General features: G+C 42.3%; 1 protein-coding gene across 2 annotated transcripts in view; it reads right to left on the minus strand.

Annotated features, from left to right (window-relative positions):
* The window catches only part of Mib1 (mindbomb E3 ubiquitin protein ligase 1), a 112,289-nt gene extending 96,010 nt beyond the window's left edge, over positions 1 to 16,279 (minus strand). The window contains exon 1 of one of the 2 annotated variants that reach the window (XM_032886102.1): positions 15,298 to 16,279. In XM_032886102.1, the coding sequence (XP_032741993.1) occupies positions 15,298 to 15,526 (229 nt within the window). In that variant the 5' untranslated portion in view covers positions 15,527 to 16,279. The remainder of the gene's footprint in view (positions 1 to 15,297) is intronic. The other variant, XM_032886103.1, reaches the window with a different exon arrangement.
* Between the last annotated feature and the right edge of the window lie 7,931 nt (positions 16,280 to 24,210).

Here is a 24,210-nt window from a genome sequence, read left to right on the forward strand (position 1 = left end):
AACCATTTTTCTTGGAAATATTTAAACACGGTAAATAATAATAAAAAATAAAAAATAAGCTCTTAAGAGAACCATTAAAAAATAACTCAAACTCACAAATTATTAAGATAAAACATTAAACCTATAAAGAGAAGACAACAAACTTGAAGTTTCCCTACAGCAGTTCAATACATAAAGCACACTCAAAGTCAGATAAGAATATCAAATTGGGGGCTGGGATTTAGCTCAGTGGTAGAGCGCCTGCCTTAGGAAGCTAAGGCCCCAAGGTCTGGTCCCCATTCCGAAAAAAGAACCAAAAAAAAAAAAAAAAAAAAAAGAATATCTAAATTGGCACGGTAGTAGTCATAATAGTAGTAGTACTACTAGTAGTAGTAATAGTAGTTGTATTGATTATCTACTTAGATATCTTAAAGATTATGTAACAAATTCTCAGACTTTTTTGATATAAAAAACAAATATCTGCAGTAAACTAGCATGGCACCTGTGGCCCATGAAATTTTCTCCAAATTCAGAGATTTCTAACATCAAAGGGACATAATGTCACATGCCTTTCATCCAAGCACCCATGAGGCAGAGTGACTTTCAGAGCAGCCAGAGCTACTGAGAAAAGACCTGTCTCAAAACAACAAAAACAAAAAGATTTCTCACATCAAAAAAATAATTTAAAAGTCAATTCAAACGTAATTACTGAGGCATAAGTGGTTGCCACCACTCAAAGAGTTCTATGCCTTATACACCGATTAAACTTTAACTCTTTCATTTGTTACAGAAAGGATTAGCCACCTAGAGTCTATGAATGAAACTCCTGAAAAGAAACTATCTTCAGAGAATGGTTGATTAGAATTTCACTACCGTAGAGAGATCACAATGTTGCAGGGCCAAAGGCTAATTATATTCCTTGCCCACTTCTGTGTCAAAACTAAAGTCTTGTGACTAGTAGACACAAACCTTCTGGGGTCCTGGAACTGACACCACTGCTTCTACAACCTAAAAGCCAGAGAAAAACTCCATCCTACCACGATTGCTTCTCTGATGCACCCACCAATGTATTTTAAACCTGCCTTAACTAGGACTTTCTTGTTTTGTAAAAACTATGAAATTTCATGAAACTGCTTCCATGTTGGAATCTGAAGTTTACAGCAACCTAAATCTGTGTTCAGGCCATGATCACTAAAAATAGCTGCAGAGTAAACTATTTCACATTTTCTTTAAGATGAGAGCTCTTGGGCATTGTGTACTCAAGTCCAAACTATTTTAAAATCTTACCAAGGGCAAAGGTTTTATTATCTACCAACTGTCTGGTATATTCTTTAGTTCTTATTCTTGAGAAATGCTGAATTAATTAAAATGCCAGTTGTTATTAATAAAAGCCACTATTTTACCAAACTTGGTGCCCTACATACATTTTACTCAACTTTCCCAACAATCCTAAAAATATGTATTATTATCCCATTTTATTGATGAACAAATTGAGACGCAGAGAAGTGACTTGCCTAGAGTGACACCCTGAAGTCCAAATCCAGTCAGGACTGATCACAACAAGGCTCACCCTTGACAAGCAGTATTCTGAAAGCCTCCCCTTGCCCACTACGGGAATCTAGGGTATATTCCCACTGACCTGGTAGGTTCAAGATATGTCATTAAATTGCAATAGTAAAAGTAAATTCCAAGAGAAATAATTTTTAATATTTAAAAGATTGTAAAATCTGTTTCAATAGTATAGACACACACCATTTACTTCCAGCTAACTAGTGTTTCACATTAAGGAACTGTCTGGAAACATTTCAACCAAATCTGCAACCTAATCTTATCTTCTCTGCTGTATAAATTATTCCTTCCTGTTTTATTCTTTTTTCAAACACACCCAACAAATTATAACTATGCCACACAAAGGAAAAAGAAAAAATGTCGAATTAGCATGTAATCAGAAACTAGTAATTGTTATTTTTAGCATTTGTCATATAGAAGTAAAAAAAAATTATTAAAGTGAAATTAAGAATTGTATCCAGTTTAAAGTGGCACACATCTGTAATCCCAACACTGGGGAAGCAGAGGCAAGGGGGCTGTTGCAAAGTCAAAGCCAGCCCAGTTTACATTTCAAGCTCCAAGGCTGGAGAGGGGAATACATTAAAATAACTGTGCTAAAAAGCCAAAATTCATTATTTGATTTTTAGAAACCAAACACTTGTGCGTACATCCTGACCTATTCCAATTTTATTATGTACATAAAAAAATTAGAGCTTTCAGCCAAGGAGGTGAAGACTGACAAATTAGATTCGAATCTCCACATTTGTGACCTGTCTGTCAGCCCACTCAATTCATTTCATATAGCCTAGTTTGTCATCAACAAAATGAAGCCTACATTCTTAGGAGGATTAAGAAAAAGACCTTTACCAGTGCCTAACAGGCTGTAGCTTGGTTAATGTTAACACATCCGCCTAGTCAACCAGAGTCACTTATTAAAAACGGAAACAGCTTTTGCATTTTCCATTGCTCCCTAGAGACTGGGAGAGGGAAGCCTAAGGCACCATAAAACAAAATACTAGAGCTCCCAACTCTAATCATTTTCTATCACTAGTCCTGAAAAGTTCCCAGAGATCTAATGATTTCTCCTAAGTACAAAAAAAAAAAAAAGTTTCCACTCCACTTGTTTTTAAAAAACAAAATCACCATCAAGTTAGCCCTCAGATGCTGATGAAACAGCTCAAAGAGTAAACTAAGTGTGCTTACTGCCAAGTCTGATGGCTTGAATTCAATACCCAGGACCCAAGGGGCAGAAGGAAAGAACCAACTTCTCCTAGTTGCCCTCTTAAGTCTACTTGAGTGCTATGACACATACATAGGAACACACATAAACACACACACACAAAATAAATGAATGTAAAGAAAATTAAAAATAAACCTAGCTCTGGAATATCCCACGTGTGTTCTGATAATATAAATTAATTCTGAACAAAGTTAAGTACAAAGATAAAGACACTATAAAATGAGGATGAGGAGGAAGAGGAAGAGAAGGGACATCTGGACTTTGCTATTTGCAGTTATTTATGACATTATCTCCTCACTTATTTAAATCCCACCTTATGTGGTTATATCCCAGAAGTTTACTTACACACTAAACTAGAACTGGGTTCTGCAGAGAACTAGAACTCATTTCCCTGGGTGGTGGGGAGAGGGGAGTTTTAAAGGTAATACAAGAATATGACTATTTCACAAAACCTGTTTATTCCAAAATTACAATCTATAGAGTACGATGGTAAAAATGCTGCTGTGTTCCAGTTCCTCTAAAGACACAATTCAATCAGTGTAACCATGGAACAAGACAACAGTGTGGGGACACACTTAAGAACACGGGTAGAAGCAGCAAACCCCTGAACTGAGAACAGGACCCCCACTGAAGGAATCAGAGAAAGGACTGGAAGAGCTTGAAGGGGCTCGAGACCCCATATGAACAATGCCAACCAACCAGAGCTTTCAGGACTAAACCACCACCCAAAGACTACATGGACTGACCCTGGGCTCCAACTACATAGGTAGCAATGAATAGCCTAGTAAGAGCACCAGTGGAAGGCGAAGCCCTTGGTCCTGCCAAGACTGAACCCCCAGTGAAAGTGATTGTTGGAGGGAGGGCGGTAAAGAGGAGGATGGGAAGGGAACACCCATAGAGAAAGGGAAGAGGAGGGTTAGGGGAATGTTGGCCCAGAAACCGGGAAGGGGAATAACAATCGAAATGTAAATAAGAAATACTCAAGTTAATAAAGATGGGGGAAAAAAAGAACATGGGTAAAGACATGGTCTAAAACAGCAGTTCTCAATGTGGGTAAAGACCCCTCTGGGGGTTAAACGACCCCTTCACAGGGGTCACATATCAGATATCCTGCACATCAGATATTTACATTACAATTCATAACAGTAGAAAATTACAGTTTTGACGTAGGAATGAAAATAATTTTATGGTTGAGGTCACCACAACATGAGGAACTGTATTAAAAGGCTGTAGCATTAGAAAAGTTGAGAACCACTGCTCTAGGAGGACAAAGAACTGTCTCCAAAGGCACCTATAGTGCACAGTTCCTGCTTTTCAGTTTCAAAGTGAGAAGCATGACCCAGGTCAATCCTGCAAAATCCAGGGTAAGATGCCCACACTCTTTCCACCTTCAGAATGAGTTTTATAAGGAGAGTGAGCTTTACAACCATGGGAAGGTGCTCAATTGATTGACCTTTAAATGAGGAGAGCAAGCAGGAGAGACGTTATTAGCATCATGATGGGGCCTTGAATCTGAAGAGAGACTTCCCTGCACAACCCAGAGAGGCGCTTTGTTAGGAGAGGTGCCTCAAGAAGTCTGAGAGCATTGTGGAGAGGACTTGAGAGGACAGACAAACCAGTTTCTTATGTGTAATTCCAAACTCCAAACACTTTTTAAAAATATAGCGGCAAACTCACTCATGGAAACCCATGACCTAAGCTAACAAGAGGTTAAACAGACTAGGTAATAGCTGTTCCTCTGGGGATATAGATAATCTTCACTACAGAATTTTATGAAGATGTTACAGAATGCTCCTGTGAACCTCAAGGTGTTAAACGTTATGAGGCAAACAGACCATACAACTTGTTCTACAATCCAAAAGGGAGTAAATGAATCCCATCAGTGGTAGAAGTCCAATAAAACTTTTAAGCTGCACATGTAGCATGTGCCTATAACCCCAGCAATCAGGAAACTGATCAGCAAAATCAAAAGTTCATGGCAGACTGAATTCCATGAGGAGAGCTTGTCTCAAAACAAAACAACTCTCACTTTATATTTACTTCTTCTGACACCCCCCCAATCCAAGAGTAAAATAAGTTTTATTAATTATAAATTAGTCAGCTAACTCAGTCAGTCACAGTTGTCCCTGAGAGCATGAGGGCTTCCCAAGGGCCCTGCCAGCAGTGCACCTCTGGCACATGCTCTCACTTCTGGGTACCCTACTTAAGCAAATTTCCAAAATAATTGAGATAAATGACCAAAGAGCCAAAACTAAAGAGGAGTTCCATTTCTCATTTACAAAATAGACAGTATTCTAAAACTGCACACCTTTTCTGCAAAGAAGGATAGTCATTCCTGGGTCACCTAGATCTTCTTCAAGTACAACTATTTTAATCTAGCCCTCCTACGTACAGGAGAAGTCTGACAATAAATAAGAAAACACTGTCCCATCTTTAGAAAGCAGATGAAGGGGTTGGGGATTTAGCTCAGTGGTAGAGCTTGCTCAGGAAGCGCAAAGCCCTGGGTCTGGTCCCCAGCTCGAAAAAAAAAAAAAAAAAAAAAAGAACCAAAAAAAAAAAAAAAAAAAAGGCAGATGAAGCAATGTGAAACTGGTATTTAAGATGAGGGGAAGGACAAGCTTCACAGGTAGCTCAAACCAGTCTGGAGCTGACTATGGAGGTCAGGTTGGCCCCAACCTCACTGTCCTCCCATGTCATCAGATGCATGCCTCCACAACTGTCCATATATAGTTTGTAGTGCTGAAATGAACTATATCTGTATTCTAAATTAATTTTACTTTATTTTAGATTCAGGAGATTTTTTTAATTGAGTTGTTTAAAATTCAAGAACAAATACTTCAAATATTTTGTAAGAAATGACCAATAACATAGCTCAGTCAGCAAGAACCTGAATTTGATCTGACAGTGGTGGTGTACACTTTTAATCCCATCACTCAGGAGGCAGAGGCAATGGGAATCTCTTAGTTCAAGGCTAGCCTGGTCTACAGAGTGAATTCCAGGACAGCCAGGGCTACACAGAGAGAACCTAAAAAAGAAAGAAAATGGGGTCTAGAAAAGGGGCTGTGGTAGATAACCTAAATTTGATCCCAGAACTCACATTAACAAAAACATTAAGTAGTGCATATTTATAATCCAAGAACTACAAGTGGAGACAAGCAGAGCCCATGGAGCCCTGGACAGCCAGCTAGCCTACTTCACAAGTTCCAAGGCCGTAGAGAAAGCCTGGCTTTTTTTTTACTATGCCTGACGAGTCTGTGCTCTTTACCTACACTGAGTGCATAAGCATAAATATACACATGCACACACTAACTCCTCACTTAGCTGGTAAATAGGATAGAAACACAAAAAGTTTTCTTTAACTGCAGGTTACATCCACATCCCACAATGATCTTCATTGTTTCCCTCACCACACATAAAACTGTAAGTATTAACAGGACAGTTTTCTTCATAAAACAATAGAACATACTAATATTTGAGTAGATAAAACAATGTGACACTTTCAGCCAAAAAGCAGGCTTCAAGAAAGGGTAGGGTGTGGTTTAGTTTTCTTTCTGTCAGTTCTAGTTACTGTATTATCCACCACAGTGTTTTCTTAGGACTCTCTCTCTCTCTCTCTCTCTCTCTCTCTCTCTCTCTCTCTCTCTCTCTCTCTCACGCACACGCACACGCACACATCACTGTACATTTGCTTACATCAGGGTAAGAGACAAAGATTTAGTTTTGCTCTTTTATGTGTGGGTATCCACATGGCTGTAGCTGCACACACTCATTTCTCTATTCTCCACTGGTCAGTGTGTCTGCTTCTGTGCTAGCACCATGCTAGGTTTGCTGCTATGCTCTGGTAAGTTTGAGATCAGGTGCTATGATAACCTTTGGCACTGTATTTTCTATTTAGGATTGTTCTATTATAGAAGGTTCTTCATGCTTTTATATGAGTTCTAGTATTTTCTTTTCAATGAAGAATGCTTTTGGAATTTTGATGAAAATGTGTCTAATCTGTAGATTGGTTTTCATAGTAATTCTGCCAATCCACAAGCACCAGTGAGGTTAACTCTGCCAGTCCTGCAGCACTGAGAAATCTTTCGATCCTCCAGTATAACTGAGATTTTTAATTAATTTATCTAGAACACAGATAAATGTGTATGTATGCACACACAAGGAAGTCAGTAAGGCATAGCAGCGGTATTTCATCAAGCTAGTCAATAATCACACTATGCACTATGCACTATGTACTATGCCTACAGTAGCATTTCTCATCTTCAAAGTGAATGCTAGAAGTTAGTGGAAGACAGTTTTGAAAGGAAAGGGTTTGAAGAATTATCATTCAGGTTTATGAGTGGGCAGAATAAGGCAATAATATAAAGCAAGTTTTGAATCTGCAAGTATTCAAGCATTTATTCTTTCTTTTTAAAAGGGGAAAGAACTTTTCCAAAGAGGGGGTAAGGAGAGATATGAAATGTAAGACAATAAAACTTATAAGTACTAAAACTTCATTTTTGTTTATTTATGGAGATGATGTTGCCCCGTTGATCTCCAATCCCAAGGCTAAAATAAGTAAACCTCTTGCCTCAACCTCCAAAAGTAGCTGGGAGTACAGGCACATGCCACTAGACCCAGCTAATTACCAGTAACAGAACGGTGAAGTTCGACGCTTCTGTTCTTTGTTGAGGTTGTCTGTTTTGTTCTGTTGGTGCTAGAAGATAAAACCTGAACTTTACACATGATAAGCACACAATCTACCACTAAGCTATAACCCATACTTTAAGTTTAATGTAATCTTTTTTTTAAAGATTTATTTATTTTATGTATACATTGTCACTGTCTTCAGACACACCAGGCATCAGATCCCATTACAGATGGTTGTGAGCCACCATGTAGTTGCTGGGAATTGAACTCAGGACCTCTGGAAGAGCAGTCAGTGCTCTTAACCACTGAGCCATCTCTCCAGCCCAAGTTTAATGTAATCTTAAGTGCAATTTTAAGCATTAAAAGGATCATATTCAGGAAGCAGAGGCAGCCTAATCTATATAGTGCCTCCAGGCCAAGGTCTCACAGAAAGATCTTTTAAAAATTATTTATTTATGGGGAGGAAATTATTACCATAAAACCACAGCAATGGAGGGGGGGGACTGGCAATTTTCAGTCAGTTAAATGATAGCTATCAAAAAAATATAACGTAAGATGAAAAATAAAAATTTCCAACTCTTCAGAAAAATGAAACACAAAAAGAAGTACAATAGCAGTGACCAATGTCTACCTGCTAACCTAGAAAGATGTCTAAGACAAAGTACAGAAAAAAGAAAGCTAGAGACCAGGTGCATACCCTTTGTTTACAGGGGAGAGCCAAGCAACAGTGTTTCTCTACAAGTACACAAGCTTAATGCATCAAAAATAATCACTTTATTTACTATAGTAAACACACTAAATTATTTGCAACTCAAACAGAAAACACATATGATAGCAGAAAAAGTATTTAACAGTAGAGTCAACATGGATTCACAAATCCAACTGACCATGAATTAGAAATATCAGGAAAGATTATGAGTGGGACCCCATGTCCACTTCCCTCTCTCAGTGCTAGGACATCATCTGGCTTGAACTTTGTCCAAGCTGCCATTCTCTCTGAGTTCATATGAGTATCAGTGCTGTTCTGCCTGGAAGACCCTGTTTCCTTGGAGGAATGTATCACCTCTAATCTTTCTGTCTCCTCTTCCACATTGATTCCTGAGCCTTAAAGAGAGCGGTTTGACAAAGACATCCCATTTAGGATTGACTGAGTGCTCAAAAGTCTCTCACTCTCTGCATGCTGTCCAACTGGGGATTCTCTGTGTTAGTTTCTATTTACTACAAGAAGTTTCTCTGATGTGGACTGAGGCACTTATCAATGGGTACAGTAGTATGTTATCAGGAGTTAATCGCTATGTCCCTTTAACAAAATAGCAGTAGTAGGTCCCCATAGGCCTGTGGCCCACTCCACAGTGTCAGGTGTGAGTTCCACTGAAGCCAGCGAGCAGGCCTTAAATGGAGTCAGACAGTGGCTGGTTACTCCCACACTTTGTGCTGCTACTGCAGCAGTTTATCGTGCATGCAGCTGTCTGCAGTAGCCATGGGCTTTGCAGACGGATGAAACTGATGTCTACTTACCTCCTCCAGTAGGATTCACCGCACTTCTCTAGTTAGGTACCAGCTCAAATTTTCTATATCCAACGACCTAAGTAAGAGTTGTCTGCAGCAACAGGGCCTTACCATCAGGTTGTGGAGAGCAGCCAATACCCTTGGCAATGCCTTGTGATGTTTTGTGTGTTTAGGGGAAGAGATCCATGGAACCCTTGGCCAATGACAAGACACTATTTGCAACTGATACCCACTGGCAAAGGAAAAAAGAAACAATTTTCTCCAATGGAGTGTAACTGGCTCACCAATCATAGACCAAAACTCCATGGTTTTGTTTTGTGGACTTTTTGTTTTACTTTCTTTTGTTTGGGAATTTTTTGGTCTTCCTGGTTTTTTGCTTGTTTCAATTTTTGGTTTTGTGAAGGGTCTTTTGTATGTTTGTTTTAGTTTTGAAAGAGAAAGAAAGAACATAAAGTTTGGTGGGAAGAAAGGTGGGAAGGATCTGAGAAGAGCTTGAAAAGGAGGAAAACATGATAAAATATATATATATATTAAAAAAAGTGTCGGGCTGGAGAGATGGCTCAGTGGTTAAGAGCACTGGCTGCTCTTCCAGAGGTCCTGAGTTCAAGTCTCAGCAACCACATGGTGGCTCACAACCACCCGTAATGGGGTCCGATGCCCGAAGACAGCTACTGTGTACTTGCATACATAAAATAAATAAATCTAAAAAAAAAGTGTCTTAAATTTTTTTTTTCAGAAAAACATATTACCTCTCCGCTTCCTGAATGCAAATGTCATGGACCAGCCATGTCAGTCCTGCTACCACGATGGATGTGTGTTTTCAAACACTGAATGAGAATAAACCCTTGCTTAGAGAGATTTTCCTTTTTTATTTATACTATGTTGCCAGGCGGTGGTGGTGCACACCTTCAATCTCAGTTCTTGGGAGGCAAAGGCAGGCACATCTACAGGTTTGAGGCCAGCCTAGTCTACAGAGTTCAAGTCCTAGCATCCATACGGCAGTATACAACTATCTATAACATCAGTTTTGGGACGCCAACACCCTCTTCTGGCCACATGGGCACCAGGCATACAAGTGATACACAGACATACATGTAAGCAAAACACCTACATACACAAAATACAATTATTTTCAAAAGTTTTTTTTTTTTTACAAATACCAGGAAAGCTAAAATGCAAATGTGCTGAACATATTCCAATTTCTCCTTGCCACTATTCCCTAAGTAGCACAGCTTCACTACCATATACACAACTCTGCATTGTTAGTCATGGGTATTCAAGACATGACTTAAACAGGATATGCATGATTTATATGCAAATACTATGCCATTTTTATGAAGGGACTTGAGCACCCTTGGGTTCTGGAAACAGTAAGGATTCCTAGAACCAATCCTCTAAAGATATCAAGGGACAACTACCCAATAAAATCTCAAGCATAAAAAGTGCTAAAAGAGAAACTTTTTAACATAACAGTGCACCAAAGTAGCTTTCTCTGTGCAAGAGAATTATGTGTAGCTTTAAAAAAAATTACAAATGCTTGTTACAGAAATGAATTTTTAAATAACCAGCTAATTTCATTATAAAAGGAAATACAAATAAAAAACAACTGTGCTGGTCAATTTATGTTATACCACAAATTTTATTGCTAATTTCTTTAATCTTATGATCAATTTCCTCCCAGTGAAGGAACTAGGTGGTGATTATTTCTGAACTACTATACTATAAAGAGAGGAGGGGATAAGGGGAAATCAGTGATCTATCTGATTGCCATCTCTGCTATCTGTCACCCACAACACATGCACACACACAGAGAGGAAAGATAGATGCACACACACACAGAGAGAGGCAAGGGGCAAGGGAGAGAGAAGAGGAGAGGCTGACTCCTGTACAATCCGAGATGCTGAGTTGCAAACTGCATTCGAAAAGACCCCAGTGTGGTCCATATGCTCACTGCCATCTAGAAATACTAATATAGGTCTACTAAGTAGACTTAGGTCCTCAATCCAACTACGGCATAATCTAATCCAAGGACAGACACTGTGAGAGAACAGGTTTAGATTACTCAAGACTCTGGGCTCCATCCCTAGCCTCCCAATATCCTTGCCCCCGAAACTTGAGTGGACTTTCACTTAAAACACTGTTTTAGAAGACAGATATAATAAAGTCATGTTTTAAATAGTCAAAATCAACTTTCTTTGCAGATGTCACTATCACTAAGCAGCAATCTCAATGCCATTTCACCCTCCCCTGTCTGGCATCTTCTTCTCTATTCTTCCCTAACCCCTGTTTTCTCCTAAGGCTCTGCCCCCCTTGACAATATACTTTTTTACTACAGTAAAACCTAAAGATTTCTTTCTTTTAATCCTAGGTTAGTAGCTTTAAAACCCACACCTGATTACAAACACCTGTGGGGTTTTCCACATGGAACCTGAGAAACATTCTTAGCTAGGAGTAGAACAAGATACAAAGATCCACAAACACCCGAAACATCCTGGACCAACAATGACTGGAGGAGTTGGAATGCACCCGACTTTCCTGACCACCACCTTTTTTACACATACCAAGAATAAGAAAGGCAACTTTAGGAAATCCTAATTCATCTCTCCATGCTCCTTGGTAATAATACAGTACTGCACTCAAATGATGACAAGACAAATCCTGAGTAAAAATATACTTCTCTTCAAATCATCTAAAACCAGTACTTAAAAGATACAGAGTCAACTATACCTTCCGGACCATAAACTTCACAACCTCAAACTAATAACCCATGTATTTCTACAATCTTCTTGGTGACTTCAAATTAGCCAAATGTATCGCTAAGATCCAAGTTACATTATAGAAATTTCTACCAAATGTTCCTCTTCCTAAAGTTTGATCAGTCTAGAACATAAATTCTGCACACTGTAACACTGCAGGAAAAATGATAGATAAAGAAGCCTGATGATCTAATCCGAAGATTTGATTCCCAGAACCCACATAGTAGGAGAGAACCCACACACACACATGCACAATGTAATTTTAAAAATACTCTAATTCATAGTAGTATTTTACATTTTAACATCATCAGACGGCTTTTTTCCTTCAAGATGCACAAACCCAGGGCTTCTTCCCCTGAGGAACATCCTCAACTCCACCCAACATTTGAAAGCTCTGTCCCCTTTCTCTCTCTCCTGCACCATCAGTGGATGACTGTTCAAATACGGACGGCTCTCATTCATTACTATTACTAGTATTATGTACTCTATGTATATATTTTTAAAGTTGTTTTCTTTTGCTTTTACATGCAACCCACACTGCTGTGAACATTTTTATACAAAACTGTTCAGTAGCCAAGTCTCTTAGGAAAGTAACTCCTTCTTGAATAGCCCTAGGACAGACATCTTTGTAGGCATCGTATGGCCAAAGGTGGCATGATAACATGAAAAACATTATTCAAACCTTTCATGTTGACATTGCACTGATAATACAAAAGTCCTAGGAGGTGAAGAACTGCGCTAAGTTGACAGGAGCAAGACAATGGATCGTGAGTCTCCTGATGCAGGGACCATCTCCACCAGAGTGCTGCCACAAAACCTAACCCACATTTAATCACGAGGAAACATTAGACAGCGTGGTGTGAGGGGCAGTCTACGTGATTTGTGGCTGGTACCTCTGAAGACAAATGGGAACCTGGCTCAAAGTTAAAGGAGACCTCTAAATGAGAGAAGAGTGAAACCAAGAAAAATTTACTAGTTTACAATATTTTTGCAAGCCAAAATTACTTCAAGGTGAAAGCAGAATTTTGTCATATTCACTATTATGCATATAACTCTGAAGTACAGAATATAACAGGGTAAATCTTATGAAGTATAGTAAAATGTCAATGGACATCATTCTTCAATATTTTGAAGCAAAAACAAAAGCAGCATTATAAAGTTTAGAGATAAAACCAGAGCTAAGAGTTTATGTTTAATACTTCAGAAAATATTTAATAGATGAAAATTAAACCACAGAAACTAGGATACATCCCAACAAGTATCCCACATGAATGCTACTAACCTGCATGCAGAACTGTTTTCCAATGTTTAAGGGCTAGAACATAGCTGTTACAGAGCATAGGCCTTGAGCTCAATCCCCAGCACCAAAACAGTATTTTCAAAAGGAATCAATCAGACCACCAAGAGCTGCTTCCCATTAGATAATGTTACATCATCCTGAAGTAAACAAAGGCGCTGAAACTGACTCCTTAAAAGCACATGCTTTCATACTAGGTGTGCTAATACAATATACAGACTCCGTACTACAGGACATGGTCCTGAAAAACCGTGACAGAGGAGGGAGGAAATAAGTGCTGACTCTGATGCATGGGAGGGTATCGAAATGACATGTGCTGTAAACACAGATGTTAAAGAAGATGATAAATGTGTGGAGATAAAAATACCTCCACCCTAGAAAGACACTTAAATTTCTTCATAAACCTACAATTACTGATCCTAAAAATTCCTCCAAATAACTATACTATGGTCAGACTTCTGACTGAGCTAGCACAAAAACAGAACGTTACAGTGTGCATAAACAGACATGCAACTGCTGGGAGTATAAACTGGTCAAACATCTTTGCAGGCAATCAGTCAATATCTGTGAGAATACTAACTATGTACACACTTAGGTGCAGCAATTCCAATTCTGCAGTAGGAAGAATTGTAATTCTGTAGTACTTCATCATTGTAAGACCTAAGGTATAAACACCTGTCAATAAACCACTAGGAAAGTACATCTCTGCATCCATCACCTAAAGAATAAAGTAAACCCACACAGAAGTACCAACATGGAATGATCACCAGTATGAAGTACTAGATGAAGTAAGCAGAGTGAAGCAGAGGGCTGGGGCAATGGCTCAGCCTTGATGCCAAACTCAGTACCTGTGCTAAAAAATGCCAGGCAAGACTCCCATACGTGCCTGTTATCCCAGTGCTGGGGGTAAGAGAAAAGAAGACCCCCAGGGCTCAGTCAGTCAGTGAGCTCCAGCTTCTGTGAGTGAGCCTGTCGCAAAGCAAAGCAAAGCAAAGCAGACACCACACATCTGACCTCCACACACTTGCACACCCAGATGTACACCCACCCCATATGCACACAGATACACATGGGCAGGCACACATACAAGTATAGAAAACTAAATATAGTTTATTGCTATTTGTATTTAAGTGGAAAAAGAGATTGTAATTTCAGTATATTCACATCTGTGCTTGCAACTGTAAAAATACACAAGAATGCCCTTTTCAGTGCATTAAAAACTAGCTAAAGCACCATTTCCAGCTGGGTATGGTGACCCATGTCTGTAACCCAGCATTTGTGGAGTCTGTAGCGCAGAAGGATCAGGGGTGCAGAGCCAGCCTCAACATGTCATCCAAGACCAAGATGGTTACATTAGACCTCTTTAAAAATGAAACAAAATTTTATAAATTGCTAGTTCAAAACTGAGTTGGCTCATGTTAACTTTCTTTCTGCTGGTAGCAGTATCCATTTCAAGATTTAGGCTCTGCCAAATTGATTGTCTTAGTAGCACCTTATTTAAAATTCTGAAACGTAATATAAGTTCAATATGAACTTTCTAAATGAATAGTTATCAAGAGTAGATCTAATGAAAGTAGATTGAAATAAATGTGAGAACAACTCTTATGTTTGACATATAAAAATCATAGTGTCAAATAACATAGACACCTATAATGGAGTAGGCCAATATTTTCACTAACTCTCAGGATGAATATGTAAAATTTTAATATGTTATTGAGACAGGATTCTAACTAGAGAAAAATATGTCTATCCTCCTCTTGGAAAGTCACACACACGCGCGCGCGCACCACACACACACACACACACACACACACATACACACACGAGCACAAATAGCTCACAATTTTCCCTCCTCTATTACGTACGACAAAGATATATTAATTAAACAATTTCGATGAAAATGCATTTTCAAGTCCCAAATGGTATTTACCAACTAAACTCATAAGTCATTCTGTGTCACAGGCGGGAAGAGAACAGCTAGCTCAACAAAGCAAAGGCACCAAGAGACAGACCACCGAGCGACTCCACACCATATGGCAAGGCAAGCCTCCCATTAGACAGTTATCACTTGGTAGCTGATTAATGTCAATGCTTATTAGACAGCCTCTCGGGCCCCTGCCCTAGAAGAGGAGGGAATCTGTTGTCTGCAATGCTTTCATCTAGGAAACTTGAAAGCGTCCTGGAAATAAACAATCCGGGGGTTGGGAAGGATGTCCTACTCTGCAAGTTGTTTACCAGGTTTGGAAGCTCAAACTCCCGGTGAGTGGGCACTGTACTGCAGGGCAGCCGACGGCTGCCCTCGGCCCTCTCTCCCACGCGTGTAGTCCCCAGGCCCCGCTTACCGGTGGGCGCGCTGTCCAGGACGCGCAGGTCGTAGGCCCCGGAGCAGCGGTAGTTGGCGGCCGTGCCGTTGTCCCACACCACCACGACCTCCTCCGGGCTCTCGAAGCTCCGCACAGTGCCTACATGGCCCTCGCCGCCGTCCTGTTTGCCCCACTTCCAGTCCGGGCCGCGCACTACGCGGGCGCCGACCCCCTCCACCATCACTCGGTTGTTGCGGGAGTTACTCATTGGGGCCCGGACAGTGGGCGCCGCCGCCGGCGGGGGAGCCGTGAGGGAGCTGGGCCCGGGCCGCACTCTGGAAGTCGGCGGGGGCGGCAGCGAGCCCCGCGGGCCGTGGGGCCGATTCACCGGGGCGGCGGCGGCGCGGTCCCCGAGGAACCCTTCGCCCAGGCCGGGCCGTGGCCGTCGCGGCTCCCACACTGACTGGAGGTTCGCCCGAGGAGGCTCGCAGGCGGCGGCTTGCAGGCCAAGGGCGAGCGGCCGTGGGCGGGGGCTTTGCCGCTTGCCCCGGACTCCCCGGCCGGGCTACAGCGACGCCGCCAGCAAACCTCCGCCTCCCCGGCCGGGGAGCGCGGAGGGCCGGGGAGGTTTGCCCGGCGCGGCGGCGAGCGAGCGGTAGGCCAGGCGAGCTGCCGACCAGCGGCTCCCGGCCGCTCGCTCGGGCCTGACGCCTGGGAGCCGGCTCCGAGGATGGGCAGCGGCGCCAGCGGCCGGCGAGCGGCCGGCGCCGGGGCCCCAGGGCCCGCTTCCCTCAGCCCCCGCGCAGGCCGCCGCGCTCCGCCCCGCCACCGAGTCCCCGCCGGGCGAGAGCGGCTCCACATCCGGGTACCGCCGCGTCCAGGCCCGAGCGGCGCCTCGTGAGGGACTGCGAGGTGCTCCTCAGCGACAACAGGGTGGGAAAGGTTTGTGGGGGCCGCCCGATCCCGGAAAGAAAGAGAAGGAAACGGATCCCCTAAGCGTCCCCGGGACGCCAGCGAGTGCGCATGCGTGGTCCGGCCCACGGAGGAGAGCCCGCCTCCGTCGGGAAAGATGAAGGGCGGGTCCCTGGAGTGCCTCCGGATAGTTTGATGCTTCCCATTGGCTGGGAGGAAGAAGAGCTGGAAGTGGGGCTAAAGGGGGGGCGGGGGAGGAGGATGAGAGCAGGCTGGTTTTCTGCTAATGTCAGCATTATTGATCCCTGGTGTACTACGGAGTGTGAATTGAGGATTGCATACTGTTTTAGGCTTCTTTTCTAACGGGAGTAGGAATAGGCCATATGGCAGCACAGAGTAAAGGTGACTGTATTCCTTGTACAAATAACCAACATTTTAAACCAGAGAGGGTGACTGGTGGTGTGTTTTTAAGCCTTTTGAAAGATGTGCCTTGGCTTAGTGCGGTCAGGATAATAAGCAGACTCCACTCATCATATTATGCTTATATTTGCTATGACATATTTAAATTGGTTTTTAGAAGGGGATGATAGGGATGGAACCTAGGGTTACACTCCCAGACTCTGGAGTTGACTTTTAATTTACTTTTAATGCCATATCGTCGGGGATTTTGTTTGAAACAGAATTTCTCTATGTACTTCAGTCTGACGCTAACCTGGAGACTCGCTGCCTCGGTTCTCTGGTTGCACTGCCACACCCAGCTAACCACAGAACATTTTAATTCCAGCATTTTACACACCTGAAATTCAGCATTTGGGAAACTATAGCAAGCAGATGGTAAATCTGTGCGCAGCCTAGGCTACATGGTAAGACTATGTCTCAAAAAACAAGCAGATAAAACCCAAGGATTTTACTTTACCTTAAATGAATAGCCCCACTTTCTTAAACTGAAAGGGCATTTAAAAGGTAATCTTAGTGAGTTAGTGGGTGTCTTTGCAGGACAGTAGCTTTTTAAGACGTGATCTCATGGAGCCTAGGCTAGCCTCAAACTCCTTAAAAAGATGTTATATTCCACACTGTGCATGTTTCCCTATAAAATAGACATTATAAAATGATTTTTTAACTCTTTAAACAAGTTGCCATGCTCTCTTCTCTCAACTTAGGTCACTCCTACATCCCTGGGTGTTTACATCGGTACCTTCTAGAATCTATACGAGTCATCATGGAAGTTGCGGTATCATGTATGGGTCTGTCATGTTTACAACATATCTAAGTTTATCTTCCATTTTCTAAGGAAATATTGGGTGCCATTAAACTTAAGAGATTTCTTCTCTTCTGACCACAGGTCAGACAAACCCATCCTTGCTGGGCATAATTTTACTCCCTTTAATCAAAGAATTCTGTAAGCTGAAGCAGTTGGATGCTTTCCTCCACATGGTGATTCAGGGTTTCACGCTCTTCACCCACTGTCCCCTAAGACAGATAAGAGAGAGAGAGAGAGAGAGAGAGAGAGAGAGAGAGAGAGAGAGAGAGCTAGAGGACCAGAGCCTTAAGGTCCATACCCAAATGCTACAGTCCATCATCTAGAACTCAAGTCCACCTGCTTGAGAGAGGGAAAATGTAGTCTAGCTGAGTGCTTATTTTTCCCTTTTGAAAATTCAAATCATTCACAAGTAGTCAAATAGCAGAAATTTAAGATAGCGAATTGACTGCAAATAGTGTTGGAAGAGCTGCAGACGTGAAGAGGCAGCAATAAACTATAAAGTGCTACCCCTTGGTACTAGAGAAGCAAAAGAGGGTGTGGCGTAAGAACCACATGGCTACTGTTGAAACTGAGCAGCTTCTGCTGCTGTTGGAACTTTGACTATTTTGCAACCAGCCATGGTCCCTTATTCACAATAACATGGAGATAAGGAGTCCAATACCACCTACCCTGTGGGTCTCTCTTCTCCCTGGGGTCGTTGCTCATTGTGTCACAAGGACAAAGGGAACAGAATCAAACAGGATTTCTGACATCCAGTGAGTATGAATGCTAATAATGATTCACTGGGACCAGGTTTAGAGAGACAGGCCAACTTTACTTGGGATGAATCAAAGATTATATAGTTTTGGGGTTCAGGGTAGGAATATCCAGGGTAGGCAAAAGTCATTGATGAAGGCTTAGGGTCCTGAGATGCCTCAGTAGCATAGGGAAGCAATCCAGGAATCTCAGGTGCTAACTGGATGGGTTCTTATCTGAAGAAAGGAAGCTGAAGCTGTAACCTAACCAAGGCTATGTGACATTCCACAGGTGCGGCTATCCCGACAATGGTGAACTTTGACCTTAATTAGCAGGGAAATATACCCCTACCAGAGACAGGGCTGGTGAATACAGGACACACCCTGATCCTGGAGCTGCTGAAACTGGCTTGCCTGTGTAGGTACACAGAAACGGCCCAAATCTCCCTGTATTAGTTTTCTTTCTAATGCTGTAATCTCAATGACAAGGTAACTTACAGAAGAAAGGGCTTGTCTGGGCTTACAGGACAGCATGACAGCAGATGGGACCTGGAGACTAGAAACGGGCGGACATTGAGAGCTGAGGACTCGAATCTCAAACCAAAAGCAGGGAACAGAAACCAAATGTGAAGTGACACAAATCTTTAAACTTGCAAAGCCTACTTCCAGTGACATAACTCCTCCAACAAGGCCACAACTCCTAAGCCACCCCAAACACAGCCACCAACTGGAGCCCAAGCCTATAGAAGGGGAGCATGTGCAAACCACTACAGCTCCAGCAAAAGCAGGACGAAGCTTGGCTTCCCTCTCCTTCCTTTCCTTACAACTAGCAAGAGGAGCCTGCTGTGTCAGGTGTTCAGCAGTATTGTGACCATTCTACCAAACTTAAACTGCCGTATAACCAAAGTAACACCATGCATGTTCAATTTGAACATTCTTCCCAGTGAAGTCTTTCAAGAGTGTGGGAGCAGAGTCTGAGATTCCTGAACTCCGAGTTCCCTGCTGTTTACTTCCCATGCATACTACTTGGTGACTGTATTAGCTAGGACTCTCTAGAGGAATTGATAGAATGAAAAAAATGTATATATTTCATTCATATATACATTTCATGTATATATGGATAAAAGGGATTATTAGAATGGCTTACAGGCTATGGTCCAGCTAATCCCAATAATGGCTGCCTATGAGAGGGAAAAAATCCAATAATTGTTCAGTCCCACAAGGTTGGATATCTCAACTGGTCTTCAGTACACAACAGAATAATGAAGAAATAGTTGCAATGGCAATGACGGAATGGACTTGCTAACTATGAAGGTGAGAGCAAGCAGGCAAAGAGCAAAAGCTTCCTTTTCCATGTCCTAGATAAGCCTCCTGTAGAAGATGTGGTTCACATTAGAGATGGGTCCCCCCCACCCCCGTGCACAAAAGATCTGGATTAAAGGTGTATGTGTCTTCCTGCCTCAAGATCAGGATGAAAGGTGTGCCTTCTTACCTCAAAGATCTGGATTAGAAGTAGATCTTCCCAGTTCAAACTCCATTTCGGGGTTTTAGTTAATTCTAAATGTAGTCAAGTTGACAACTAAGAATGATGGGAAAGGAACAGAATGGCTCTTCAGGTGGCTCTAATAAAACTTCCGGCCTCTGGACCTGTAAGGCCCAATGTTCTGTTATTTTTTTTCTTTTTTTTTTGGGGGGGGGGTGTTGTGGACTGAACCCAGGGCCTTGCACCTGCTAGGCAAGCACTCTACCACTGAGCTAAATCCCCAACCCATGTTCTGTTATTTTAATCCCCTTTCAACACCCATCCCCAAAATTTATAAGGTAGTTATTTAGTAGTGCAGTGATGAAAAGAGCCAAAAACAAACAAATGAAAACAAAAACAAAACAAAGATTTGGTTCCTGAACCTACTGATTCTGATGATGGGAATAACATATTGGTCATGTAGTCAAAGCACCCACCCTGCTTGATCTAGAGCAGGCATTTGCCTCAACTACATACTACTTTTCAAAGGGAAACTATTACTCGTGTGGATACTTTGCCCCAAAGGCCTAGAGGTGTGGACTCCTTCTCTTCTTGCAGCACTTACCACAGAATCCACGGACGTGCTCCATCTGACGCTAGGTACTTCAACGCACTCCGCTGATTCACATGCCTCACGTGGGGAAAAGCTCGTTCTGCAACCTGGGCCTGTTGCAGAGACCATCACTTGCTTCAGGACTAACTCAAAACAAGTTTGGTTTTTCGATACAAATGTGGCATATTTATTTTGCTTATAAAATACAAATAAGTCCACATTTTTTTGCCTCTTCTTTAGCAACTAAGGTGAAAGGGATACCAACTTGCCATTTTGATGGGATATTCTCACATGTCCCTGGATTCCTACCAACTTCACCAAAATGACAAGACCTGGATTTTCTTAGAATGACTTCTCTATCTTCTGCGTCCTCCTGAAACATCTCCAGTTCTTGACACCTAGCCTCATCAAGGCAAATCTATTTGCTGCCATCCACATAATGAAGCCAAGTGAGGCCCTGTGGGTTGGAAAGACAAGCAAGTAATGACACAAAGTAGCAGAGTCCTCCTGACTCAGAGGGAAGAGCTAAAGCTGCAGTGCCGATGCTGCCACCAGGAGGACGCCATACGCTCATCCTTGTCAAGTGATTTGGAGAAAGAGCATCTTCAGGTCAATGCCTGTGCTAGCTGGAGCTGCGTAATAATGGGCTACAGTGACGGAGCCGCATTTAAAAAGCAGCTACAACTGACTCACCGTCTGAGTCAACCCAAAGTAATACACAAGCATCGTCCTGTTCAGTCTAAATGGGCAACTTAAACAGGAAGGTGGCAGGAACCATTATCCCCAGTGATTCACGTCTTTGACGACAGTATCTCTTTCACCTCTCCCAAGCATAGGATATCACTTGTGACTTGCTTCGGGGGAAGAAAGGATAGTTAAAAGACTCTTGATTTGAACTTTACTACTCACAAATCAAAAAGTCAGTATGTCAACTATTCTGATCCCCAAGTATGGCTATCCCAACTACGTATTCTTTCAGAAGCCAGGGAATTCTTTCAGAAGCTTGTAGCTCCAGGTAGTTGGGAAGCTGAGGCCTGAGGAGCTCTTGAGCGCAAGAACTCAAGGCCGGTCTGAGCAATGCAGTAAGATGCCTTGTGGTGGTTTGAATGAGAATGGTCCCCATAAGCTCGTGTGTTTGAATGCATGGTCCTCAGTAAGTGAAATTGTTTGAGAAGGATTAGGAGATGCAGCCTTGTTGAAGGAGGTGTGTCACTGGGAATGAGCTTTGAAGTTTGAAAAACCCATGCCAGGCCCAATCAATCTCTCTCTCCCTCTCTGCCTGCACCTTGTGGATTAGATGTGAGCCACTGGCTGTGACACTCTGCCATTTTTCCTGCTTACTGCCACACTCCCCACCATGATGATCGGGGGCTAACCCAATCAAATGCCTCCTTTTATAAGTTACCTTTGTCACAGTGTTTCACCATAGCAATAGAACAATAACTAAATACCCAGTCTTAAAATAAAACAAGCAGAACCTCTCAGAAAGTAAAGAAACAATTATAGTTGATTCCTCAGGATTACTGTATTGTACTGGAATCAAAACTAGGTTAATCATAACTTCCTAAGCTACCTCTGACCCATGGACATTAGTGTCTTCATTGCCAGTAGGTAGGCAGTCTTCTCCTTTCCTTTGTGCCCTTCTGAGGGGCAGGAGGCATTTTGGTCTCTTTTTTAGAGAAGAAGGAAGAGAATCACAAGATAGATACAACTATGTCACATGGTCCTTCTCTTGGGGAGCTCAGTTATGTCCAGAGACTAGCTGAAGGCCTCCCCATGTGTCACAAGTCAGAGTTGTGCTTACCAGAGTTGGAGTTTTCTGATTCCATAGATCAAAAATTACTTAAATAAGGTGCATATCTACTTCATTAACTGTGATTAACAGCCACAAGCAAATAACTCTGGGAGCTAAAATGTTCTGATTGCCATGTCAGTACTGTACTCACCTTGGTGTTGGAGGATACATGCTGTTTTCTGTGCTCTGTTAGTGTCGCTTTAATTCAAGGACCACAGTGGTGTAATCTACCGTCACCCCTATTCTGCAGGTATAGAAACTATGCCAATGGCCCTTCGAAAAATGCAAGCAGTACCTTCAGCAGTGTGTTTCTCCATAGCCTAGAAGAATGTCCTCCACAAACCTTTTCCCTGCTCCCAAAGTCTTTTCATTCCCCTTAAGAACTGTGCAAGTGGGGTTGGGGATTTAGTTCAGTGGTAGAGCGCTTGCCTAGGAAGCGCAAGGCCCTGGGTTCGGTCCCCAGCTCCGAAAAAAAGAACCAAAAGAAAAAAAAAAAGAACTGTGCAAGTGATGTAGCTGAATGGTAGAGAATTTTCCTACTGTGTGACAAGCTATGGGAAAGTTGTGGGTTTTCAACGTCCTACTGAAAGGAAGCCAACATTTCAGTCTGCGTTCCATATTATCTTAGGAAAATGTAGTAGATGCCCCCATGTTGCTCAGTTCATCTCAGTGGGGTTTCTGTTAGGTGCTGCTTCTTTGTGTGTAGCAAAATGTGTCACCTGACAGGAATATTCAGAAAATGCATTTGTAATGATGTGGAAACATCATAGACACACTTACGCAGAACTAGATGTCCCAACCTGCATGCATCTGGCTACGGCATAGCCTCCTTTGTATATTGTGTGTTACATAAGACGTTGTCATTGGAGGGAAATAGGTGAAGGGGAACCCAAGAATTCTGCACTATCTTGTAAACTTACCATGAGTTTAAAACTGTTTCAGAATAAGTTTGGAAAGAGAAAGCAGCAGAGGTACATGGAAGAAAGACAGGGAAAGGAGGGGAGGGAAGGGAGGGGAAGAGAGGAAAGGAAGAGAAAGGAAGGGAGATCTTAGAGGGACCTGTGAGTTCAGGTTTCTCAGATTTGTCACAGTTCACCCAAAACCTCACTCTAGGTCTTGGAGTTCCAACTTTACCCAGCCTATGCTCCAAGTTGTTTTTAATTGTTCCTCTTACGTGGATTCAAGCATTCTGCCTGCATGTATGCATGCACCTGTGTGCATACTTGATGCCTGCAGATGCCAGAAGAGGACATCGGATCCCCTGGAACTGGTGTTGACAATGATCATGAGCTGCCATGTGGTTGCTGGGAACGAAACCCAGGTCTTTGCAAGAGCAGCCAGTGTGCCTGACCACTGGTGGTCTCTCCTGCCTTACACTGGGTCTTTAGTAATGTCATTACACTGATTGTGTAATCGACCGTGGCACTTCCCCCACTCTTCTAAACTTTCGTATGACATAATTACCCTTTGATGTTTGGTTTTACTGTGCTTGTTCACAGTGCTGGACATGAAATCCAGGGCTCCACCTATCCGGACAGGTGCTCTACAAAAAGCTGCACATTTATCTCTGACAAGATGCTTTTACGGCTGATTTTAGACGTCATTCTGTCTTTTCGTTTGTTTCGTTTTGGGGGGTGACTTGTGTGGTCGGCTATTTGGCTTATGTTTTTTTTTTTTTTTTTTTTCGGAGCTGGGGACCGAACCCAGGGCCTTGCGGTTGCTAGGCAAGCGCTCTACCGCTGAGCCAAATCCCCAACCCCTTGGCTTATGTTTTGAGACAGGACCTTACTGCTAATCCCAGACTGACCTCTAGCTCATAATCCTCCTGTCTCAGCCTTCCACGTGCTGTGATTACTGATACCAGACCTGATTACATAGTCATTTTGTAACTTGAAACTGAATGTAATCCTAAACAATTCAGATTTTTTTTCTTGCCTTCTTTATTGTTTTATGTACATGGATGTTTTTTCTACACATATACCTGTGCACCACATGTGAGCCCAGAGTTTCTGGAGGCCAGAAGAGGACATTGGTTCACCTAGGACTAGTATGACAGAGTTGTGAGCTATGATGTGGATGCTGGGAATTTAAACCAGGTGTTTTAGAAGAGCAGCCAGTGCTCTTTATTAGTTGCTGAGCCATCTCTCCAGTCCCTGTTTCAAATTCTTAATATAT

This window comes from Rattus rattus, chromosome 15, assembly GCF_011064425.1.
Source record: "Rattus rattus isolate New Zealand chromosome 15, Rrattus_CSIRO_v1, whole genome shotgun sequence".
Classification (NCBI taxonomy): domain Eukaryota; kingdom Metazoa; phylum Chordata; class Mammalia; order Rodentia; family Muridae; genus Rattus; species Rattus rattus.